This window comes from Lagopus leucura, unplaced genomic scaffold (assembly GCF_019238085.1).
Source record: "Lagopus leucura isolate 7727_CA_CO unplaced genomic scaffold, USGS_WTPT01 Super-Scaffold_100002, whole genome shotgun sequence".
Taxonomy (NCBI): Eukaryota; Metazoa; Chordata; class Aves; order Galliformes; family Phasianidae; genus Lagopus; species Lagopus leucura.
In genome coordinates, this window is record NW_024962263.1 from 42,146,642 (window position 1) to 42,173,338 (window position 26,697).

Sequence of the window (26,697 nt, forward strand, 5' to 3'; positions counted from 1 at the left end):
GTATGGCCTCACCTCCAGCACTAAGTGCAGTTTTGGCCCCACAAAAGAAGGGCATAAAACTATGATAGAGTGTCCAAAGGAGCACTACAAAGATTGTGAAGGGTCTAGAGAACAACATGTATGAGGAGCGGCTGAAATCCCTGTGTTTGCTCACCCAGAACAGAGGAGCTGAGGGGAGTTCTGTTGGCAGCTGTAACTCCTCACAGGGAGCGGAGGGCAGCGCTGAGCTCTGCCCTGTGTGACAGCAACAGGGCGCAAGGGAAAGGCATGGAGCTGAGAGGGGAGGGCAGCTGGGAGTGAGGGACAGATGCTGCACCAGAAGGTAGTGGGCATGGAACGGGCTGCCCAGTGGTCATGGCCTCAAGTACTGGAGTCCAAGGAATGTTGGGACACAGCTCTCAGACATAAGGTTTTAATTTTGCGTGGTCTGTGTGGAGCTGGGAGCTGTACTGGATGATCATTTGGTCCCTTCCAACTCAGGATGCTCTGTAATTCTACGATTCCATGAGAAATAAAGAGAAATTCCATCACTGTATCAGTAAGGAAAATGCATTAGAGATTTCTAAGAGAATGGAGGCAAACAAATTGGCAATGGCCATGAAATATGAAGATGGAGAGAGAGCTTCTTCAAGAATAAATTAGTTCATCTGCAACAAAATAGTGAAGCTATACTATTTTAAACTGATTCCTTGGACCTCCATGGATATTGCTATAATACATTTTGGCACATCAACTAAATTGCAATTCTTAAGCAGAAGTAATTTCACAATTTATGCAGCAAATGCAATGAAAATGACTTAATATAGTCCTCAGTGAAGGAAGGGTAGATTGTGTCAAAATATCTAGGTGTCTATTTTACATAAGGTGATGCACAGTAATTTCCTAAACTGCAGTAACTGATCCAAGCATATAAGGGTTCACCTATGAATAAAGGCGAACAGTCCTGGGTTCAGGTCTTGAGAGAAAGGTTATCTTTCTGTTTCAGTGGCCAAATATCAATATTCCTGAGACATCAGTTAGATGTGTCATATTGTTAGAAATCTGATACAGATTATTATTATTATCAACAACAGATTTTAAACTCTCTCAAATTGCAGTATTTTTATCAGAATTTTAATTTAGCTTAAACTTACTTATCAAGAGTCTGTGCTTCTTCTGTTAAAATTCCCCCCCACACATTACTACTTTGTTTCAGAGCTTTAGTGAGGCTTTGAAACACTTTCCTCATCTTCACTGCCTGTTGGTTCGCAGAGCAGTTCTGCTGCATCCAAACCAGACTCTTTTCAGAAGGAATTAAATCTTAAGTTTCTTCCTTAACTCACTCTAAACTCCAGTGTGGACAACCTAACTCCAGACCAAAGCATAAACAACACAATTGTATGTTCACCCAGCGTCTGCAAAATGTACACACATCATACTACTCTCCTGGACAACCCAGAAAGCTCATAAATACCTCCAGAAGATGTTCTGTTACAAAGCAGCCAGAGTTATAACCCATACTAGCTGTGAAATTCTATGTGGAACGCTCTACTCTTCTATTGCCCATTGAGGTTCATTGTTACAGTCAAGATAGAAAGGCTCTTTGGTATCACTGGAGGGCATTCTCAACAGTAGCATGAAATTGGTAATGTGTGGCATACAACCTTCAAGAAAGGTGCCCTTTCACCTTGTGAGAGGTAGAAGTACGGCTAAACCAAGCCTGGACTCTGTGGTCAAGATGCCTCTTTAGAGCATGAGGCTTTAAGTAGTATGCAGATTTTCCTACAATGCTTAGGATAACCTAAATTTTCCTAATAGGCCTGATCTTCTGGAAGAGATGCCAGTATCCTCCACTGAATCAATAGCCCACTTTAGGTGACCCACACCTTGAATTCTTCCAGTGAGGCTTGCTGAGACATCCATAAACTTACCCTGGATGTCCTTCAAGAATCAACACCTGGTCACTCCTGGCACATGCAGAAACAGAAACAAGGTTCTACCATACGTGATAGTAGTGGTCAGGATATTGATGTAGGAATCAAACTGCTGTCACTCTCTGTATAACACACACATAGAAAACACTGTAGAAGGACATCTGCAGTCCCCATCTTTGAGATAGCCTTCCTCGTGAAAGCTTCAAATAATGAGTGAAAAATGTCAGACCAGGGGAACCAAACACAGTGCAAGTGAAAATGATAGGTACCTAAGTAATACCTTTGGTCTGCTCCTATTAAGGCTTCCATACAGTACTTTCAAGAAACTGGCAAGTGAGATTCTCACTAAATCTTTAGGATGTAATCAGAAGAACATTCCTTTGGTAGCTGTTGTTCCATTTCTGACTGCATTGGTCAACAAGTATTCATCATCTAAATCAAACCTGAAGACTCTAATGCAGTAAAATCTATTGACATTCAATTCCAGCATCCTTAATGAACTGAAAGAATTACTGGATTTATTATCGAGAAATTAAAGTGATTGACTGGAATCAATAGAAGAAATTCTTGATTGTTTCAACATGATTATTTCATCCACATTTGTTGCAGTTTAACCAGCAGGTGGCTAAGCACCACATGGTTGTTCACTCACTCTTCCTTCCCAGTGTTGCTGGGGGAGAGAATCAAAAAGAAAAAAATGAAGTAGAACTCACAGTTTGAGATAAAACTATTTATCAAAGTAGAGGAAAAGATAATAATTATGACAAACATATAAAGATATATAAATGTATATAACGAATGATGCACAAACAATTGCTCACCACTCCAGACTGACACCCAGCTAGCCCCTGAGCAGTGGAAGAGAGTGAGATGAACTCCCATCCCCTTCAAAACCCCTTCTTATGATGTCGTATGGTATGGAATATCCCGGTGGCCAGTTTAAGACAGCTGTCCTAATTCTGTTCCCTCCCAGCTCCTTGGACCCTTCTCTGTGAATGGCTTTGGCTCTGTACAACACTGATGAGCAGCAACTATAAACATTGGTGTGTTATCAACATCATTTTTCTCTTAGCAGCAAAACATAGCATCATAACAGACACTCTGAAGAATTATGACCCAACTTATGAAACTAAGACGATATTCATGCCTTATTCCATACCATTTACATCACTGCCCCACAGTTTCTACACATCTAATTACTAATTTCTACACATCTACACAACTAATTACTATCACTTATCTTCCTTACTGACATATGTACGCATACACTTATTATTCCTCTGGTCTATGGGCCATCCATGTAAATTCTCCATGGTATTCATTTAGTTCATAATTCTGGGCTCGCATCTGTCATAAATATGAAGTGCGTGCGTGTGTATGAATGCATCTCATATTTCTGTAAATATATGTAAACATTTAAACATAGCTGTATGCATGTAAAAACACTTATCTGCAAAAATGTAAGATAAAGATCAATTAAACATACTGAAAAATATTTTGATTTTTAAGTCAAAATGATAATTTAGAGCCAGGTGCTGACTACGAGAAATATAATTCCATAAAAAACAAAACATACCTGATAAAAATTGGGCCAGAAAGTGCTAATTGCCAGTTCTGCTCTGTTCCAAGTACTAGTAGTAGATGTGTTCCACACTGGGTTACCAATAGGTCCATCGTTAACTTTCACATACACATTCAAAGTGCCAGGGCTAGATCCACTCTTGCTTGAAACATAATAGTGGAAATCAATACAATGCGTATCATTTTCTTTTAGATGGGGCATCAGGAGGTGAGCTTTCTGTCCTGCATATCTCCCAGATGTATTCACCAACATGAAAGAACCTGCAAAACAAAGTCACTATTTCAATTTCTCATTATTTCACCTTCCTTTTCTGTTACAGTAATCTGTAACTAAGGCATCATTAAAAAATAATTTTTTAACTTGCTTCTAGTAATATAGAATCATAGAATCACTCAGGCTGGAAAAGACCTTAAAGATTATCGAGTCCACCCACAACCTAACCATACTACCCATACTACTCTAACAACCCTCTGCTAAATCATGTCCCTGAGCACCACATCTAAATGGTTTTTAAACACATCCAGGGATGGCAGCTCAATCAACTCCCTGAGGAGTCTATTCCAGTCATATCGCTATTCCATTCCACATCATTATAAACTGTATTTAACCTCAAATCGCTTTCAAGAATCTTAAGATTATTTTCAAGGCTAGTAAGTACTAGAATCCTTATTTTCCATGCACAGAAAGAAAGAAAGAAAGAAAAAAAAAAAGAAAAAAACCTTGTCATGATCAGCACTGCAGTAAATCTACAGATACTAGAAGAGAATCAGTCAGAGGTGGAAACTATTCAAGCACTTCTGTCTGCTTAGTCCAATTGAAATCGAGGACAGATGTGAGTACAGATGTTGGGATGCTGTATCTAATAGGGATGCAGTTTAAAATGTTCCTGATTCCTTAGGCTCACTTCAGCTTATCAGCTGCTTTTACTGATTAAGTGTGGTCACAGAACCATAGAATTGCTCAGGTTGGACAAGAACTTAAAGATCATCAAGTCCAATCGCAACCTAACCATTCTACCCTAACTCTAACAACCCTCTGCTAAATCACGTCCCTGAGCATCACATCCAAGCAGCTTTTAAATAAATTCAGGGATGGTGACTCAACTACCTTCCTGGAGAGCCTATTCCAGCACTTAACAACCCCTTCTGTAAAGAAGTGTTTCCTGATATCCAACCTAAGCCTCCCCTGGCTTAGCTTGAGGCCATTTCCCTTCATCCCGTCACCTGTCACCAGTGAGAAGAGACCAACCCCGTTCTTGCTGCAATCACCTTTCAGATTTTGGAAGAGAGCAATAGCATCTCCCCTCAGTCTCCTTTTCCACAGACTAAAGAACCCCAGTTCCTTCAGTGAAGGTCACTTGATTGTCTCCTGGCTTCAGGAGCTTAGAAAAGAAGGAAAACACCCAGCAAATTGGTTAAGTTCTACAGAAAAGAAAAAAAGCACGCAGGAGGAGGAGGTGTAATGTTACAATATTATCCACCCCAACAGCAAGAAGAAATGTAAAGGCATAGTCCACATGAAGTTACACTCAAACAACCCTCACATGAACATCTACTCAATTTATGGGCTCTTTTTCAGTGCCTGTTAATGTGTTTTATTGAGGTACACCTTCAAAATAATCAATTTACACACCAGATTTGCAACTAAAAAACTAAAAAAGATATTCATATGTCTGTGTTGAACAAATCCAAAGCCAAAAGAGATAACTCAACTAATACATATGCTGTGATACCATAGAAGGAAATAAAATTCAACATGTCTACTTTCAAATGAGGATTTATCAACAGAACACAATTAAGATAGCAATAGAAAGGTATTTGAAACCCTGCACTTGTCATAAAAGTCAAAAGAAAACAGATATGTTAGAAAACAAATATGTTAGAGGCACATGCTATAAATGCATCATTAACTATTTTTGTAAAAACAGAAGCACAAACATTTCACAAACAGTTACTAAAAAACAACTTCTGACTTTTTCAGTTTGATGGGAATTGATGGTCTGGAATTTCAATCAGATGCATACTCCAATGTCATTTCTGGAAATGACACTTGAGTGCAAGTGTCTGGAGAACTTCAGTCCAGACCATACCTTCATCTTAATCATATTTAATTATGCAATAATACACTTTGCAGCTACCCTAAATTATTTATCAAGTATAACATCTAATTAATTTTCAATCAAGTCAAATAATAGATTTTCTCAAGTTTACAAAAACAGAAATGAAATGTGATGCAAAGGAATGTGAATGTTTTACCACCTAAAAGGTAGAATAGCATACTGGGATGAATGCTTATGCAATAGTAATGTAAGTCAATGTCACTAAATGTGCTTCTCCAATTAGAAACTCATACTACACTTAAAATTCATTTCATTTTTTAGTGTTCCTAACACTGGCTTTTCACACACTGCTAACAATTTGACTTTTATTTTTAATTCAGCAGAAAGAAAGTCAAGTGCTTTTCTATGCAAGGATTGGTTTCTATGAGTTTCTGATTACACCATTCTTGAATCTACAGTCCGTACATACATTTACCACATTTTATTTTTTGCTGTGTTTCAGTTGTCTAAAATGTTGGAGGACCCAGTGATGAGAAAAGAAGAGCCTCCTTAGTATTCCAAATGCAGCAGCGAGAGTGGCATCCTTGCTCCTGGTCAGGGCTCAGAAAATAATGCTATTTATTACTTTTGCTGAATTTGCACACGTGCTCTCCCCCCATTTCAGTCTGTCAAACCAGTGCACCTCTTTCATGCAGCATTCCATCTGTGTTTTTAACTTGCAATACAAACATCTTCAAATACCTCAGCACAGAAAACATAGAATTAACTTCGGCAATAATACAATAAGAGAAGAACTATTTCCTTATTTTCATGTACACAGGAAACTAAAGTTAGCATTTTCAATCTTTCCAATACTTTTCTTCAGTACACTGGTTCCTAAGATGTTTATGGTTTTGGGCTGATCAAAGTATAAAATCCTGCTGTGCTGGACTTTTAGATCCTGTTGTTCAATAATTAACTAGGATGCTGAAAGGTGAAGAATAAATCGACACCCAGCTAGAACAAGAGATATTCCTGTTCTATTACTAATAAGACATTTTCTCACCTTTAAAACACAACAGGTATCAAATAAAATCCACAAAATAATTATCTGAGTACAAAAAGGAAGCAAACAAATTTTATTTAGTCTTATCGGTTTTTTCCTGCCTTAAAAGGCATGAAATAAAACTATATTCCTTCCAACACTTAGGATATGTTCTGTTATGAAGAATTTGGCAAGCTCTTTCTAGTCCACGAGATAAAGAGTAGGAGACAATCTAAACATATCCTTTTAATTGTTTGAACTCTGGACTGTATGAGAACACCATCAAACCCCACCTGAAGGTCTTTCTGGACAGTTTCCACTTACAAAGGTCTCACCAACCACCACTTTCAGAAGCTGAAGTTTCTCTTCTTCTAGCTCATCTATAGCAGGACGCTCATTCACACAAACACTGAACAAAGCTGTAAACTAAGACATTTGATCACCTAACTGCATGCTAAATCTAGAGTTAAGTAATCTGCCATTGCATGCTGTTTCAAACATAGTAACATCTGTCCTAAGCCTAAATACAGCCTCTAGACAGCACTTCAGGTAATATTTCTGAAGAAACCAGGCACGTACAAGATGGATACACGAACACTCAACTGTAAGATCCTGGCTTCAAAACAGAGCAACAGAAGAGCCTTCTTGCATCAAATACTGGAGAGCTTCCCTGCATCAGAATGAAAATCCCAAGTGCCTTGTACTTTCAGATATCTGATGTCAGTCCATTCAATGCATAGCCATTTCAAGATAGCCAGGGAAGAAAAATCGAATGTAGATAGAACATCTTCAATATTACTCATCTCTGAAATTACATGCTTTCCTCAAGGTACAAGAATGTGTTCTGACCACCCGAAGTAGCTAGCACAGCCCTTCCGAAGATAAATGCTTAGACCTTTTATAGAGGCCTGTAGGATGTGAAGCATGGGCATGGGAAGCCTTGAGTGCACCCAACCAGAAGCCTGTGGGCAAATCTAAATTTCAGAGGAAGTCATGAAAATTCTAAGGGTTTGAATAAAGTCAATCTGAAAGAAAACGAGTAATAAATAGTCATGAAAGCCCTTACTTGGTGCTTAACCCTTTATTGGCCCTTACTCTTGAAAGCCTACCATCTCATTAAAAAATTTAATCTGTTTTGTTTGGGCAGCACCTCTTTTTCCCTTCACGTGAACTCTGATACGTTCACTTCCAGAGATCAAAGTAGCATGTAACTCCTTACATTAGGTGAAAGTAAGAGCAAACTCTGTAAGATCTAGAGCAAAATAATGCACAACATATTAAAATTTGAGCCTGTTTCTACACCTACTTTTATCTGTGGATTTCCTCACAAGAAAGAAAAACAAACTATTAGGCATTAAAATGAAAAGGCATAATCATTAAAGACTATTAGGTGCATCTTACTTGAAACCACACAGTATGTGTAAAGAAAAAAAAAGTGAATTGAATGCATTAAAAATCTTTCTTATGGTTTTTTTTTTTTTTTTTTTTTTCCAAATCAACTTGTCTTCAATGTTAAATCATGTAGAAATTTTCTCTTACAGCTTTTACTATTGTCATCTGTTAAACTGATTGCTACAGTAATACTATGCCAGATGGATATAAACATCTAAAGCATGTGGAGAAACTCAATACAGAAACACACAATTTGGACTGAAAGAAAAAAAAAATAAAAAAGGAAAGAAAAAGAGTTCTCATCCATGAAAGGAAAAAAACTGACATAGCACTTGCTTTGCTAGAAGGCAGTAGCAAGATAATGGATAGGCTCCCCAGAATATGTATCTCACATTTGGGCATCTGACAAACGCACTGCAAGAAATACATGTAGACATTCACTGGTTTATCTACTAGGTAACAATTGCCTGCAAGGGAACAGGAACTAGACTGGGATTCCAACAAGGCAACGCAAAGTTAAGATCAATTCAGTTCTCCACAGAAGACATGGCAAATATACATTTTACTATAAATATGCTCCTTTTCACAGATGTAGTTCCCTAGTAGTAGTATCACGTTTAAACACAATTTTCCTCAGTCAAAAAGTTTAAATGGGATTTTCTTGGGTGCAGCGCTTAACTCTATGTTTAGGAACTACATGCAAATTAGTAGTTCAAAACTACACACTTAAATCAAGCAACTAAAACCTAAGGCAGCTAATAGAGCTCAATATTCATTAAATTCAGGCTTCTTTAATCCACATGCGTTAAAAGCCACAAAGTTTCTAATCATCCATATTTCATCATTTTACCCAGAGGGTTTAATTCAAGGAACTGGTGGATTTGCTACGCTTACTGCTGTTGTTAAGAATTCCTCATTGTGATAGTTCAGCAAATTCACTGAAACACCGATTCTAAGATGCAACACTGGAAAGAGACAACGCAGACTAGATTTGGTCCCGAGTAAACAGGCAACTGAATATCCAGTAATTCTCATTATTAACATCAATGGAAATTTCCAGTGAGGCAAGCATAGAGAAAAATGAAAATACTATGGTATTTATTCCACCAGCTATCTAGCAATGAATAGTATCATGACAGTTCTTATCAGGGTTTTGTGCACAAAAAGCTGCCCAAAAGATAGAATGACACAAGAACAGCAAAAAAATCCCAGTGCGTGTTTAAAAAAATATTCTGACAACTGGAAAAGCAATATACACTTCTACAAAAGTGATGGAAATGGCACAAGAGAGATTTTCCAGTCACTTCTGTAAGTTTTCGCTGTGTCACACCACCTTGTTAAGAGATGCTTTTTATACTTGGAATGACAAATGCAATGGAATTGAACGCCGTATCGTTTTTCATGCATGAAGAAAATCTGACTCGGGAGCAAAGAAAGTTACTTTGCTGATTTTTCACAAGTCCTAAGCATGGTTGAACACAAATGATTAGTTTTCCTTCCTGACTGTAACGACATAACTTACCCAGTAACTGGGATTTCACTGATAGAATAATAAACATAAGTAAAAACATACTGGAGTTTGACTTACGTAAACATCAGTGTTTGATGATTTTGGCTCTCAATATTTGAAAACTGTGCTAAATGAAGTGGAAATTCTTATTTTAAGACTAGACATTCTGTGTATTACCTTACACCCTACAGGTAGGGTGTACAGGCAGAAACCTATCACCTTAAGGTCAGAAAATATTTAAAACACTCATTATCAAAATTTCTCTGATTAGGTAGATGTAAGCAGCATTCCCTAAATGCCCCGCTACAGTCAACTCACTACAGGTGGCTACCATGGCATCATTTCTACTGTGAGTTTACAGAACCAAAGATGACCATCAAAGACACTGGACTTTCTAGGCATGTGCAGATGAATTGCAAGGCTCAAGCATTGTGGGTCCTAACTTCGGGTAGAGCAAAGGCAATATCTGTTATCTGTATGGACCTCTCGAAAGCACTGCAGAAAGTGGAGAAACTGAAATCTGATGACAGTCAGTTTTGGACTCTGAAGACAACAAACAGAAAACATTTTGTCTCTAGTATTTTTTTTCCTACTATTTACTATGTTTTCAGATAAAGAAAGATACATTTTCAGGTAACGTCTGAAAGTTATGAAGTTGATGTTGATTTGAGAAGGCTCTCAAAGCATGGCTAACAGTTCATGAAAAACTAGGAACTTCTACTTAGGTACAACACCTCCAGATGCCACGCTGTAGGGAAAATGCACATAAAAATCAGTAAAGCTTCATTTGGACTGGCAAAAACAGGGGGTGCCAGAGCACACCAGTTGAAAATCTTCCTTTTGCTGCCTCAACTAATATCCATCAATTCTGTTATTCATCTTATATTAATTTTTCAGATGAATTGTCAGCCTTCTCTTGAGCACTGTCCCACATTAAACTTTGCATTGTAATCATTATCAATCCTAGCAACAAATATGATCAACCTAACTTTTAAGATATTTCTTTCAAATTTTAAATGCCTGAAACTCTTGAAAAGAAAAAAAAGTGTTAAACAGCTTCAGCATAAATCCTGTACACCGTCAGAAAAGTGAATCAATCCACTTTTACCAAAACATATATACATATACACAATACATATACCCAAAACTATAAGCCTAATAGGTCTGATAATTCTTTCATCATATACAATTTCTTCAAATTTTTCCTCATCTACTATGCATAGACACATCTTCCATTATTTTGTTATAATTTCATCAAATACAAACATGAAATCACATATTTCTGAGTCACGTATTTCTGCTATCACTTTTGCAGTAGCCAGTAATGTCTAAAAGATCTGCTTTATGAAGAATGCTGTTTTTCTAACCTTTTTCAGTATTTAATGAATTCCTCTGTTTGTCCTATAATCTGCGTTCTGTTTCCTTCATGACTTTTCTATATTTTCAAACATTACACGGATATTTGGAAAGCTGTTTCTTATATGACTAACATTACCTCTTCATAAAAAGCAAGCAACATATAGAAAGTCCTTACGAAGTTCAGAAGCTGTTGAAGAAAACAACTGCTTATGGACAAATTTAAACAGATCTATCTGAAGTTTCAGATTGAATTTCTGAACCAATCGTGTTTAAACAAAAAGTAAAAAGCAAAGTAAGAAAAGGCAAATAGTCTATATGTTGGACTACATTGTGTACTAACTAGCACAAATAAAAATATTCCCTGGTGGAGGGTCAACTTGAGAACAAAAACATGAAAGTCATAGGTGAAGAAAAGAAAATGAAGTGAGGGAGACTGGGATGAGAGGTATTAGGGAAAAAAAATAAAAAAAAATTTATGACAGAAAGAAAAAAAAAATCCAGGATAGACAGATTGAGACCTAGTCTGGTTAAAATGCTATCCAGAAGCATCTCCCTGGGACTAGAAAAGACAAGTTCAGGTTGATTGAGTATTCTGTAGACAAAACAGACAGACATTCAAAATAATCAATTTCTATTAACCAGAACTAGAGAACAATAGTGGTCCTTCCATAGTTTCCTTCATATAAAATATCATGAAAACATACTGGACTAATTTCTACCCTCAAGCTTGAAGCAAGATAGCCCTTAGCATGGGGGACAGTGTGCTTCCAAGATGGGAGTGTAAGGTGTACTCCCTTATGAGGTTGTCACAGTAGATACTCCCAACACTTCTTTTATGTAAATACACAAGAAGGACAAAGATCGTTCTTTGAATATAGACATCCAAACTAGAATAAATCTCCAGTGAAAATAAGCCCAACTCCTTCAACCTTTCTTCAAAGGAGGGACACTAGAGCTTTTTGATCATCTTTGCAGACCTCATCTGGACCTGCTCCAACAGCTCCACATCCCTCTTATGCTACTCTAAAATGAGACCTCACAAAGGCAGAGCAGAGGACAATCCCCTCCCTCTCCCTGCTTGCCACTCCTCTTTCGATGCAGATCATGACACAGCTGGCTTTCTGCACTGCAAGCACACACTGCTGGCTCATGTCAAACTCTTCATCCACCAAAACTCCCAGTCCTTCTCAGCAGGGATGCTCTCAATGAGTTCTTCTCCCAGTCCATACTCATATCTGGGACTGCCTTAACCTGAGAGCAACACATTGCACTTGGCCTTGTTAAATCTCATTAGATTCCCACATGCCCACTTTTCAAGCGTGTCCAGGTCCATCTCGATGGTGTCCCTCTTTTCTATTGTGTCAACAACAGACTGTTGATTTGGAATGAAAGTTACTGTAGGCTATGTATAAAACAAAGACAGGAAAAAGAAATATCATTTGAACTCCAAATCCACTTGTGAAAGCAACTTGATTTATTTTATTTTTTAAGCAGGAAACAATTTGATTTGCCTGAACACAAAGCAAATCCAATTACAGGCTAACCCTCCCTTAGTTTGGAAGTATAGTGAGGATAAAGTCTCAAAGCAGTCAAGCTACTCTGCGTACAAGCCACAGTCACTCAGGAAACACTCTGGCAGCCAACTTGTCATGGTTTACAACTGCCTGGGAGTGTTTTTTGTTTGTTTGTTTCTTTTTCAGGAACTATGCACTGCAGTTGGCAAATTTGGCATGAGACAACATTTTTGTTTGTTTTAATTTTCGTGAGATCCCTCATCCTATGTTAGGCCTAACGTGATAAGGTCTGCTAGCTCTACCAGCCCTAGCAACAGCTTCTGTAAGCAGCAAAAACCATGCTAGAAATTGTAAAAGCAGTAAACTGATTTATAAAAGCTACACACCGGATCTTTCTTAAAGCTGACCTAACGTGCTTTTGTGTTGGTTTTTTTTTTTTTTTTTACCAGCTATAACATCTTCAACTTTTATGCTATGACTGCATCTCAGACATGCTAGAGCTTTGATGCAGACCTGTCTGCACCTCTTCTTTAAAGCAAACGCACCAAAAATACCAAACAGGCTTTGAAGAAGCTATGTTTTATTATAAGATAAACTTGAACAAACTTTCTTCTGTTTGAAAACCTAGCTTCTTCAGGTGAAAGAGATAAAATACAGACATTTGAAAACAAGCATCTTTTCTGCCCAACTTTATCTTTGCAACAGGGGCCCTTTCCATCAGACCAGCTTTTCACACCAGTAACTTTGAATAGCTCTACTTGTTCTCCCTCAGGTCAACAGAAAAATCTCCCCTTTTCATCATCTCTGCCCTGTTCCCCATTATTCTAAAAAACCTCTGCAAGTGCAAGTTCTCCAGTCTATCATCTATCATTGCCCCATTCTTCCCTGGAAAAGCATCATCCATGGTCAGGTATTCTCAAAAAAGAAATCTTCCTCTCCCTTTCAAAGGACTGCACCTAACCAAAAAAACATGTAGCTACCAATGATGGAATTTCATAGCATATAACACGCATACAAAAATTAGTTTTAGAAGATACTCTGAACCACTATGTTATTTGTCACACACAGAATGACAAAATGTGCATGGAAGTTTTTTACACATTCTTTCTGCTTGCAAGATAATAGGATGGAGTCACCAGCACACACATGGAAAGCTGGCCTCATGGATCAACAGAGACAAAAAAAACAGTGCCTTTACCAGCACTACTGGTAAAGGTGCTGGTGAACTGGTAAAACTGGTGAACATATATGGAATTCACACAAACAGCATGGACAGCACTATCCTGGTCCTCCCCTCCACTTAACAGAGACTGAAGTTTGGTAATGGCTTGTACTCCCCAGCCCACAAGTGCTGGCTCCAGACCCAAAAGCCCTCAGTGTTCACCATCCCACACCAGCTGCTGGGACTCAAAACCTCTACACCACCCCCTGGTTAGTCTGGCTTGAAGTTCGTGAGTATTCCCAAACACACTCAAGACACAACATGCAGGCACATATAAAATGGTTTAAAAAAAAAATCATTTAATAAAGCCACAGGACAGAGTGCAGTACAGCACCAGGCATGGTCACACAAGAATACCAGGTGATCAGCTATCCACTTTTGATGAGCCTCTTTTATCCCTCCATCACTTCATTTTCCCATGTTGGTTCCTCCCAAACCCAGCTACATTTCTGCCATCAGCCACCACATTAGAGGTCACACATGCAGTGAGGGTAGCAAGAAAAAATACTAAGCCATGTTTCCCATGATTCCTTTACCTATCACATTTTATTACAATTTGGTATTCAAAGAACAAGACAGCTTCTTTTGCCACTGAATATAAATACCTCTTAAGCTAAATATCACATACCAACAATTAATGCTATAGCCCAGGAAGTCTCCTTTTATAAGCATGCTCTCTGTTACTGTACAACAATATTAGTCTATTTTTGTAAACCATTCAGCTATGCAATTCAGCATTAAAGAAGTAATACCCAGGAGATAAACTGACATCAGTTTTAGCTATTTAAGGTGAGCTCTCAGGTACTCTTCAGGTAAAAGCTTTAGGGAAGTAAAAATAATAGCAGGGTGTGGGAGAACATGGGTTGACACTGCATGTTGACCTTATTGAAAAGGACTATATCCAAGAACAGGGTTAAGTGCTATTGGTACACTTCTCCCTTCCCAGAGACAGATTGAAAGGTTTGCTAAATACAGAGGTTAACATAAAAAGCTTCCCAATGCCCAGAGACAGTGAGCTTTACAGTTTTAAGAGAAATTCAAATTTGTTTCAGCTATAGGTTGCTAGGTTAATGTTTAACTAACGATCATAACTATGCATACTCTGCAAAATTCCAGATTACCTCAGCAATAAGTTGCTTTTCAGTTAAAAACTGTCATTTCTGTGTAACTGACATGTACTTTCTGCACATAGTATTCTCTGGAAAAGTAATGCCACCTGCCCAATGGCCAATTGGCTACTGATAAAGCTAACTGATAAAGGCAAATTGCCACCATAACACTGTCAGGTGTGTGAAACTACTACTAAGGCATTGCCCTGGTTTAGATTCTGCAGTAACAGTGCATGCAAACCATCCATCTTTTCATTTCCACTTCCAGAGGCACCAAATGCCTGACAGTCTGTCACAGATCTGTAATACAGAAAACAAAACACTGATGCTGCCCACAGCACCAAATCCCACCACTATACAGAGCCTTCTGAAATCTTGTTTGACATATCAGTAATTTTAGGAGCATATTAGCCTCATGGGCCATTCTCTTAGTGGAGTAATTTATTCCTAGTTTTACTAGATTCCACAAAGATAACTCACAAGAAATCTACCATATCCATCAAAGACTAGGGTGGAATAAAAAAAAAAAAAAAAAAAGGAACAGACTACAATGTAGTGTTTAACCTTTCCTTTTGAATCCAAGCAACCATCTTTTTCTCATTTGTACATTCTTTTGAAAGCTCTCTTAGCATGGATCACATACAGCATAAATTATTTTATTTCCTTCTTTATTTTTGTAAAAAATACTGCCCAGCAATTAGAAGTTCACAGTCTAAGTACAATCAGAGATGCTTCTCCAAAAGATACTTCTATTTTTGGTTTGCTTTTCCGAATCACTTAATGATGCTACAGAACACAGCCCCTGCTAACCTACAAATGATTTTAGATCAGCGCTTACAGCATTTCTCCCCAAGGAAGCATTGCTGAGACCTTAGTTAGTACTTGTGGAGGAAACTGTTCAGCATACAAGGGCCCGTGTTTGGCTGAAAAGTGTCACAGCTCAGGACCTTGAGCCTCAGCTCCCCCAGGAAGCCCTAAGAGGCATCAGCACAAAGGTGATTGCCTGCCCTTTGGCAACTACAAGAGAGCTTATGCTTTAATGGAAAAGGTACTGCACTTTCTCAGCTATGCACATCAGCTATTTACCTTTTATTGTCTCATAGCAATCAGTGTGCACAGTCAAACCTATATTATAACAATATAAAAAGCTTTAAAAATGCTATAATAGGATACACAATTAGGGCTTGTAAATTATAAAATGACAACAAAAACAAAAACCCTATCGAGTTTCAAAATCTTTTTTTTTTAAATGGAATTTAACTCATTTACATCAGGATCCATGTATGTGTGTGAATATGTCACAGCTTGAAATGTAACAATAGTTGGACTTGCCCGGTACAGTAATCAGGTACCCATCACATCTCCACTCCTGGATGTCTGTCTTTTTTTTTTTTAAAAAAAAAAAAAGATCTACCACAGAAGCAGCTCATGTTATTTTCTAAAAATTGGCAGATAAAGATGCATTTGTTTTAGGCTTCCTCCTCCTCTAGAGATTCCATTAAAATTAACGATGATAGAGACAAAAATGATGTATCTTAGATGTTCTGATTTCTTCTTTTCTCTGTGGCTTACAAATTCCAAAGCAAGTAAAATTAAAGGGACATGTGTTACCAAGAGTCTATGTTACATGGCAGGGTTACAGACTTAGATAAAAGCATTTCAGCACATAAGCTATTCTTATAAAATAAGAAGAATTTAAGATACAATGATTTTAACTAAAGAATATAATTTTGATTTTAATTCCACAAACTTGAAATCTCTAAAATAAAACCTTTTTCATAAAAAAGCCAAACAATTTTATGGCTTCCAGGAACAAAAAAGACTTTCTCTTGGCTATTTTATGCTGGACATGTTGGCCAGTACAGTAGAATCTATTTTTAAAGGCTCTTATCTAGAACAGATTACGTCACAGACTACATCACAAAGAATGAATGCTGTGCAGGTTGCCACTTTATCTGTGCTTATTTATGCAATACTTTACTTCCCTATGGAAACAGGCAGACATTCCAAACCATCTGAATACTGATAATGCAGGAATTTCACTTCTTGTTCTTTTAAAGAGACTTTTCCCAAGTCCCACTTTTAAGTTTTGTACCACTACAGCTATTTTCAATGTCCTTGTTAGTATCAACTTGGATCCACCTTAAATACAGAAAACATTCCTAAATTGTTCTACCAGAATGCATAATGAAAATAACATACATACTTATCTCAGAAAAATACATATCATTACGGTAAGGGGTTTTTTTTTTAATGTGAGCAGCCCTAGTGAGGATACTGCTTGATATCCCTTTTTTCCTCATGCCAATGTGCTGGAGATGTATTTAAAATACTAGCTTGGGCCTGATTCTTCACTGAAATAAGTGTTCCAGTTCTCATCATTCATGATCCCAGGAACTCAACTGTCACTGCAGAGAACAATAAGGTTGATGCTTTTTCAAAAAAGAAAGCGTAAGACTCTAATTAACCAGAAAGCTTAAGCATGTGGTTAAGAATTATTCAGAAAAGCACTTAGATATTTAACTTGACTTCAACAGGATTAAAAATTGAGAAGGTACTTACATAATATTTCTGCATGGTGCTTTCTGTAGTCGTAACTTAGAGCTATTGCAAGGGCCTGATGTTTCACACCCTCTTTAAAAAATGTTAACTGAAATATCATTCATTGTCTTTAAGGATACAATTTTCAGATATGCCTGATTGGGAAAACCTGGAGCTGAGTTCATGAGAACTAACTTGTCAATAGAATACAGTACCTTAAAACAGCAATTTAGAAGCCACAAGCTGTAAAATTATATTGGCACAAAAATATACTGCACATATTTAGTAGAGTATCTGAATGAACTCTTGCCCCCAGAAGCAAGCACTAATTAATTCAGCAAAACTCTGTCCTGAAACTACTTTTTGAATAGTATTCAGGCGTTTCTCAGCAGACCTGTAGCTCCCAAATGAGCTAGAGTCAATGAGCCATGCAGAACCATATTCAGTGAGTGAATTGTATGGTGTTTTCTAAGAGTGTCTAGTGGTCCATAAAAACATTAAGGCTTGGTAAGAGTGATTAAGTCAAAAAGAGTCCGGACAACACTGACTTAAACTCCTGAAAATTTTTTATCAAGCCTAGATTTTAATCTAGATGTTAAATATTAAAACTGAAATGAACAGTTGGAAATTTCAATCATTCTGAGGCAGCAAGAAGGACAACTGTTTTCAATGCTGTCACAGGGGAATGTATATTTACATGTAATTTAAAGATACTGTAGGATAAAGAAAAATGAAACGAAAAGATAACAAATACTCTGCCCTTTTCTTCTTTCACAATATTCTCTTTCCTTTCAAGTTTCTAGGTTGAAATTTGGACATGAAAGCAGAAATGACCAGATTACACTACTCAAAACTAGGGAATAAAAGTGATGCCTTTAGATCTCCTTGTCCCTTTCTGCAATAATTTAAGGCAGGTATCCCTCATGACACAAGCTGCTTCTCCACACTGCCCGTGGGGACGCTTCTCCTCTCTGAGAACTGCTGTCCCAGTGGGGCAGTTCCAACTCTCCCCATGTTATGAATGTACAGCATACCCTTACTCCCTCACAAGGCTCTCTACTCCCACTGCCTCTAACTCCAAAATCCAACTCCAACCGAAGACACCATCTGAGAGAGAGTAGGTCCCTCTGCGTCCCCTGACCACAGAATTGCAGGAGCTGGAAAGGACCTCTGGAGATCAGTGAGTCCAATTCCCTGCTAAAGCAGGATCTCTACAGCACATCACAAAGGAAAGCATCCAGGCAGATTTTTATTATCTCCAGAGAAGGAGACTCCACAACCTCTTTGGGCAGCCTATTCCACTGCTCTGACACCATAAATCATTCCCATGGCAGCTTTCAGAGCTGCTTGCTGAGAAAGCCTCAAGTCATCATATAAAGATGCTGCTCTTTCCTTCCTTCTCCTGGGTGCGATGGTGGGAGGACAAAAAAGCATCACACTGGGCTGAGTCCCCCAGTGCTCAGGGGAGATGCTAGGAGTCCAAGGCTGCTCAAAGTCTCAAGGGAGAGAGTAAAGAATCTGTGTTTTCCTGTGCAGTAGGACAGACCCTGACTCGGGACAGGGGGATGAAGTGGGTGGCAGCCAGCCCCTGCAACATGCCCACTAGGTCGTCAGCCTACACTTAGACAAGAAAGGAAGACATGGTTACATGTGACACGCTTACTGCCTGCCTCTTTCCCTTTCCTCCCTACTCCTAGGATGTTACACATATTTCATTGACTTATTTACTTTTTTAAATGCCCCTTTCAACTGTTCCCGTTATGTAGGGGTTGTTGAAACACTGCTGAGCAGCGGCCTTTGCTGGCACACCACCAGCACCCTGTCCCCGTGCCAACATGCTGCAGCGGGGAGCTCAAGGCTGACCGCAGCAATGATAGCTGCAGCAGGGCTTTAACACAACTATGCTTTAATGTTTCTGCCTGTCACTCATCATTAATGTGTTTCACATCAATAGCTTTTTACTTCTAGCCCCTTATATTAAAAGCAAATTGCTCTGTACAAGCAGGCAGCCTTAAGCTACGCCATGTATCTAGGTAACCAAGAAAACAAGCTATGCAAGAAACAGGCTTGTTGTAGGTATGCCATACCACTGACTAATGGCTCCGTATGGTTAACATTTAATTAAAAAATTAGTTTTTAAACTGACTTATATTTATTGTGGTCTGACTGTAGTCTAGTTTGTTTGACTAAAATATGATCTTAAGTCCAAACTCCATTAAATTTCCCGTCATTGTCTGGAAGCATGAATCATATTAATGTAATTTCTGAAATACTGCAGATCTTTTTTGTTATTTTCAAAGCCTGCTTCACATAACCAAATAAACTATACTTCAGTAGCATTTAATGAGACAAAAATCTTCAGAAATGTTATGAAACATTATCATAATGAACCAGATTACATGAAAACATTAAAGGAAAATTGAAAATGCTAAAATGAATAATTGCTAGACTCAATTATCCTTTACAATATAATAAATACTTAGTGTTTCATTTAGACTACAACTTGGTGTCAAAAGCAGGAACACAAAACATACTGACATAAATTGATTTTCAGGAAAGCAACTGTATCACTTGGCTTTACCAAGAGACTATAGAATTCATTCCCCTTTTCCCATCTCATTTGCCACCTCCTCCTTTTGCCAAACAATTATGTTACATAAAGGAGTTGATGAGTTGGCTACTAATAAGCCCCTTTAGCCACCTTTTATGCAGATTTATTTTCAGAGTTTTTCAGTTACCACTGACTTCAGTTGTTAGTTTCCCATTTAGACATCTTAATTAAAAAAACAATAATAATAATAATAAAAGATCACCTCTTTCAATGGAATCACTCCAGAGAAAACATATCAGTGGCAGAACATATTCAAAATAAAAGTTTCGTTTATAGCCCAAATTTTTTTTATTGGCTACAATCACAAACGCTACTTATAGTTATAATACTTAACAAAGGTAAAAATAATACAGTCCCCATTTTCCAGTGTTCTTTTTTGTGTATTAGACAGTACCTTGTGTATAGCAAAATCCAGATCTCAAGCTGGATATTCAAAGCAAAATGAGGATGGAATTGGAAAAGGAATATTCAAAAAGGAAAACAGCAAATAAAACTAAAAAAAAAACAACCAACAAAACAACGACAAACTTTTTGAAGTTGTTTTAGAAGTCAACTAGTTTTGAAGTAGATGACCTCTTTCCCAGCCTCCTTAAGAGTCCAAATTCCTGAGTTTCTACTTCAGAAAATAAACATCTGTCTTCTGTTCTTTCTTATCACCTACTGAACACAAGAGGAAAGTCGAGAATAGTCTACCAAAAAGCAAACATACACTTACATTAGCAGATGTCAGCAATCCTTTTCATATGTTATACAAGTACGCATTGTACAAGTTCAGAGATTAGGGTTTAAGAACACATTGAGAACATTTGAAATAATATCCTTGTAAGCATATTTCTTGGAGTGTGTGGATATTTTAAACAAATGTTTTGAAACAGCCGACTGAGACACAGAAGTTGCCATGTGAAGCACAACAAATAGCTATGTGCTGAACGCCATGTGGGCACAGAGCAATTTGTCAGGCTAATAAAGCTATGCTCTTTTTCATGTTTTATTTGAAGTCCACACTGACTCACTAATTTAAAAAACTGATGGAAATCAATCCTCTTTTTATTTCTTTATGTAAGTCTCTCTATTACTTGAAATGTAGTTATTATAAGTAGTAGTAGTAGTAGTATACAAAACTTTCCAGGTAGGCAGCAACATCCTCTATTTCATGACACTTAAACTTGATTTTCTGCGCAGATTGCAACTCAACAGATGTCACCATATGATGAACAATTAATAGTTAAATGAACACAGGCTATTCCTACACCTTGCTCATATTTTCATAAGGCTTGTCATGATATAGGAGGTAAAACTCACCAGGCTTTAACAGAATGTAAGTTAATTTCCTGAAAGAATAATGCAAGGGAGATTTTTATTAAATCCTAATTACTTCTACTTCATTATCACTTCAGTAGGTGGACTGGGTGATATCATTACTGTAATGGAGGTCAGTGAGAATGAATCAGTTCTCTCACAAATATACTGCTTCTTCTCATCTTTTTACAGTACTGTCACTTCTTCTTGTATTTCAGTAATAAATTTCACATAGGTCATACTAGGAAAGTGAAAAAGCAATGACTGAAAAATATCAGTGGTAGACAAGCAAGCTCTTACTGTCACTTTGGAAGAAGCTTCTTTCAGAACCTCTTCTAGCTTTAGTAGCTGATAATATTGCTAATACAGAGTAATTTAACTTCCACCTTGTTTGGCAGATGAGAAGAACATGTAACAAATTCTCCTTGATTTCTCTGTACTCAAGGGTGAAAACTCTGGAATGTGCTCTGACGATGGCTACTTCAGGATCTACCTATGACTCTGCAAGTCTAGCTCAAGCAAAGAAACAGGAATAATCTTGAACTCTTTCTTTCATTTTCCTATTCATTCAATACATTTTAGAATGTAACAAGATCAGCAGCAAAAACTAACTGAAATGATTATGATTTACGAGCCTAGTTTCGCTAATTTAAAATTCTTTAAACTTGATTAGAAAAATTGCTGCCTGGAAACATCCTGAATGAACATTTCATCTTTTCGTAACTACTGTTTTCCAATCCTTCACAATAAAAAGGAAGAAAGAAAGGACTATGAAAAGAATCAAATCCTAGTATCAAATCCCTTTAAGAAACAACATCTGTAAGAAACTCCATATTTCTGTGACCAACTTTGATTCCTAGGGGATTAAGTTTTTTGAATATAACATGGGTCACATTTTATTATTATTAATGTGAACCAGCAATTATTTCTGACTTACAAAATTCAACTTAAAATATTCACAATTTGCATGCCTAACTCTTTTAAGTTTCTAGAATTCCCTGTCATGCTAATGACACTCTGTCCAAATATCCATCCTGAAGAAGTAAACTCATCAGTGCCTTCAGTTTCCTCCTCAGCAAGTTCAACTCCCAGTATGAAGCAACTCACTCTCTTTCTTTACTCGACTATATCAGTTGAAAGAATTACAGAATTGCCTGGGTCGAAAAAGTCCTCAAAGAGAGAAACTCATCGAGTTTCAACCCCTCTGCTGTGTGCAGGGTCGCCAACCACCAGACCAGGCCACCCAGACCACATCCAGCCTGGCCTTGAATGCCTCCAGGAATGAGGCATCCACACCCTCTCTGGGCATCCTGTTCAGTGTGTCACCACCCTCTGAGTGAAAAACTTTCTCCTAATATATAACCTAAACCTCCCCTGTCCCACCTGTGCTATCTGTCAAGCCATGTAAACAGTCATTCCCACTTCTGCTTATACACTCCCTTCAAGTACTGGAAGGGAATGCTCAGTACATTACCATGCTAATGAAGTAAGTTGTTGAATTTTCCACTTTCCTTCACCTTGACTCCTGATTTCTTAATTTCTATTAATGGAATCCATAACCATCAGAATTTCCAGAATATATCATAAACATATACGTTCACACTGCCTGGTTTATCCTAACCTCATGTGTGTCAGATATATTGCTGTAAGATTGATGGAGCCTTCAAACAGAATTAGGATTTAATGGAAACTAAAAAAACATTAACATCATGTGGCTAATCCAAACATGCGATCAAGATCTTAAACTTGTCTGCTATGGATCCATCTGCTTACATCCATCAGTTATCCATCTGCCAGTTACATTTACTAATCTACATATTAAAACTATCCTTTAGATGAACTAATTTTAAACTTGGGTTAAACAACAACAGTAACAAATATCTTCACAATATCAATTTTCTAACGTGTAAAAAGCATGATTGAGCAAAAACTTCAGCACTCTGTTATTCTCTATAGCATCATTTTTATTTCATGGAAACTAAAAAGATTGCTTTTTTACTTTTGCTTTTCAAAAGTAATATACTCATTCAAATCAATTAAAAAGAAAGAAAGAAAATCTGAAAATACTGAGGAGTGAAAATGCTAGTGAAAATGTTGCCTAAGGGTCCTCAAACACCCAAGAAAATCACTACCAGGAAATTACTTTTTAATCAAGCATGAGGAAGAAAGCAGAAAATATTTCATTCCCCTCAACAATACAGCACATTTTTAAAGACAGAAAACACTGTTCAAACTTTAAGGGAGATGACATCCCCAGAAATATGTAAAAATTTTTAATATTTATCTTATATCAACAGGAAGACTGAATTCTGTATTTTTTTTCAGTATTTTATTGTTCCTTGCAAATTTCTAGCATAAAACTTTTCATCATTCTGCTATCATTTACTATTTTCCATCTGTTTCAGGTAGGAAAGAAAGTAAAGGTGAGCTATTTTTTCCCTTAAACTTTAATAAGGTTTCTAAAACCTTGACAAAAACCTGTAAAACCTGTAATCCTCAATCCTTCTCTGGTTGTTCTTTTTTTTTTTACATTTATATTTTTTTTTCCTAATCTTTCTGCTTTGTTTTGTAACAGAACCTCACACAAACATTTTGCAGCTTCTAGCCTCAAAACAGACAAATTGATCCTAGGTAAGAAGGGATTCCAGTGTCCTGCAGATCACCGCCAAAGCCACTGAAACTTAAGATTGGTGTGCGTGTATACCTGCATGCGGTTTCAATCACTAAAATTGAAGACTCAGAAATGGAGATTTAGAGATTTCAATTTTCAAAGCAAATCTTAGCCCTTCAAAAACAATCTGCATAACAAAGAGAAGCAAGGCATTCTTGCTGCTCCAATTATTCACACAGTAAAATGTAAATGCTTAAGTTGACCTGGTAATACTTAGAAATATTTAAAAACGAAAAAAGACATGAAAAAAATAGTACTGTTGGCAAGTAACAAGATTACTAACATCAACCAAAATTGTAAAGAAAAACAATTCCAGAGAGAAGCCCTTAAACGTGACATACCTGATATGATGCTCCATCTCTTGTTAAAGGTTAAAGAGGTGTACTTGGGCTTTCTAAAACCCAGGTACCTAATGAATGAAGATGTTTACCAATTCTGCAATAATATAAAGTCTGTCTGAATAAGCTGACAGTTCCAGTGAGAAAGGTATGCAGCGCACACACACACACACAAAAAAAATAAAAAATAATTAAAAAAATCAACATCTATCATCTTATCTGCATTGTTTCTAGAATATTTCTTTAGAGTAGCTGTTTATTTATGAGCACATCTATTCTCTAAAATGTTTGTGTTTTATCAGTGCTTCTTTTCATTCATTTCATTAAGGCCATTATTAATTTCAATGGAAGTTTGAGTTAGAAATGGAACATGGACTTCAAGTCAGCACTGACGTTTTAGAGTGGAAAGCAAAACATGCACACAGCTAGGAACCACAGAGTGAGTACATCTCAGCTGTATCTCACACTCTGCCACTGACATTATCTCAAGTGAGTCACGTAACCTCCCCAGGTCAATTAGACTGCCTGTAAATTATGTGGGATACCACACAGCCTCATGGTAGTTATGAGGTGTTTAGTCCTATAAGAACATTTGACATTCTTAGATAAATACAAGTGCAAACTTTATTACTGCCAGTTAACCAGAGATTAACTTACAAGAGTGCAATCTACACACTACGTGCCATTTGTGATTATTTTCTCCCAAATAGTCATCAGTGCTGAACATCGCCTTTCTCAATCCCCATGATGACTTTTTTTTTTCCCCTCTATTTACAGGCTTGTACACTAACTATGCAAAGAAAAAGGCATGAAACAAGGACTGAAATTGTCAATTCACACAGAAGAACTAAAAAAAAATGGCGGTATGGCATCTTCAAAAATGAGTCACTGTCCCTGGAGGTGTTCAAGAAACATTTAGATGCTGAACTAAGGGAATGGTTTAGTGAGGAAATATTGGTGGCAGATAGATGGTTGGACTTTTCCAGCCTTGGTGATTCAATGAAGATCACACAGGCCATGATGAAGAGATGTGCTTATACAGAACTGATTAGAACAAAAGAACTCTATGAAGGACTAGCATAGCAATGAATCAGTGATTAGGACAAGAAGATGCTACTGTGATGCCAGATGCCACTGTTTGGTGCCACCATTTTGACTTTCTTGAAGAAAGTAAAAATGATGTAGATAGCACCTAATGCTGAAGCTGACTTTGCTTTTGGATGTTAGGTCAGATGGCCTCCTCAGGTCCCCTCTCACCATGAATCATTCAATGAGTGCTGAGTGATAGACAGCTATTACTAACAATTTCTAATGGTATCTTGAAAAAAAAAAAAAAAAAAGCATATTAAACAGCACCAATAATCATTCTTCCATGTTACAAATGCAATTTCAGTTTTTGACAAGACACAAAATTGCTGTGAGCACATACAGCTATAAACACCCCCTCATAACTTTGTTTCAGTAACAATAACAGTATTTACAGTTTAGTAGACCTGAAAATGTTAAGAAATAAATTAGCTATACTACTAAAGATTCTCAAAATATAACCTCCCAAAGAGTAGCACTCCACTACTCTACACATTATTCAGTATAGGAAACAAGTAATGTTTTGAATCTACATGACTCAAAACACAACATTAACTATGAACCTTCTTGGCTAAACTTTCCTTTTCTAAGCCTCACCCATACAACAAAGGGAATCTCCTTCATCTGTTTTCCTAAGGCATCTGTAATACTCTTTTTACATTGGAAAGAAAAACTTTGATGATGATGGGAATAGCTATAGTGGTAGCCAGAACATTGCTAACACAGACATCTCTGTAAGTGACCCTTTGAAACTTCTTTAAAATACCACAGTAGTGTTTCAAGTTCTTCAGCAACAGCAAAGTTAAATACTTGCACTGCATTTTGAATGTTTGCAGTACAACGGTTAGAGAGCCACTTCTACATGAATTTATGATCAGAAAGCTGGCAGAAGACATTTACCATTACTCCAACAACTGTTGATCCTTCATCTACTGTAAGCAAAACCTTTTAAGTCCCTCTCTCAGACTTCATTCTACCGATAGATCAAGAAAACCAACTGAGATCAACTGATATGGTCTAACTTCAAAACAGAAAATAATAGCTGTGTGGTCCATCTCTTTTCTTAGGAAGGATGATCACATAGTACCGGAAAACAGTAGCTGAAATAAGGTGATCCTGGAAGCTTTCTAAAAGCAGGAGCTACAGCACTCCATCTCAAAAGGCGAATGGAAGATGTTAAGGGATTTTTAAGATGGATTCATTTGACAGAACTAATGATGGCCTTGTTTCAAGTTTAAATTGCTTCAGCAAAAAAGTAATGGAAAATAGCAGAAAAAAATGCTCTGGGGTTATTAACATGCATTAGATTTGATTGAATATTAGCAAACAGTCTTCCAAGATCATAGTGGATTTCTGAAATGTCTGCTGTCCTACAAAAGTTGTTCCTGCAGCTATCAATTTTACCAACCACAGAACATACAAACCAAAATACAATCTTCACCTGCTTATCTGGCACATATCTCTGGC

The 26,697-nt window shown here is 37.3% G+C and overlaps 1 protein-coding gene across 9 annotated transcripts in view; it reads right to left on the reverse strand.

The window, feature by feature from the left end:
• PTPRM (protein tyrosine phosphatase receptor type M) overlaps positions 1-26,697 on the reverse strand; it is a 450,209-nt gene that overhangs the window by 306,595 nt on the left and 116,917 nt on the right. For all 9 annotated transcript variants that reach the window (XM_042870343.1, XM_042870338.1, XM_042870337.1 and 6 more), the window contains exon 3: positions 3,490-3,755. In XM_042870343.1, coding sequence (XP_042726277.1) covers positions 3,490-3,755 — 266 coding nt within the window. The remainder of the gene's footprint in view (positions 1-3,489; positions 3,756-26,697) is intronic.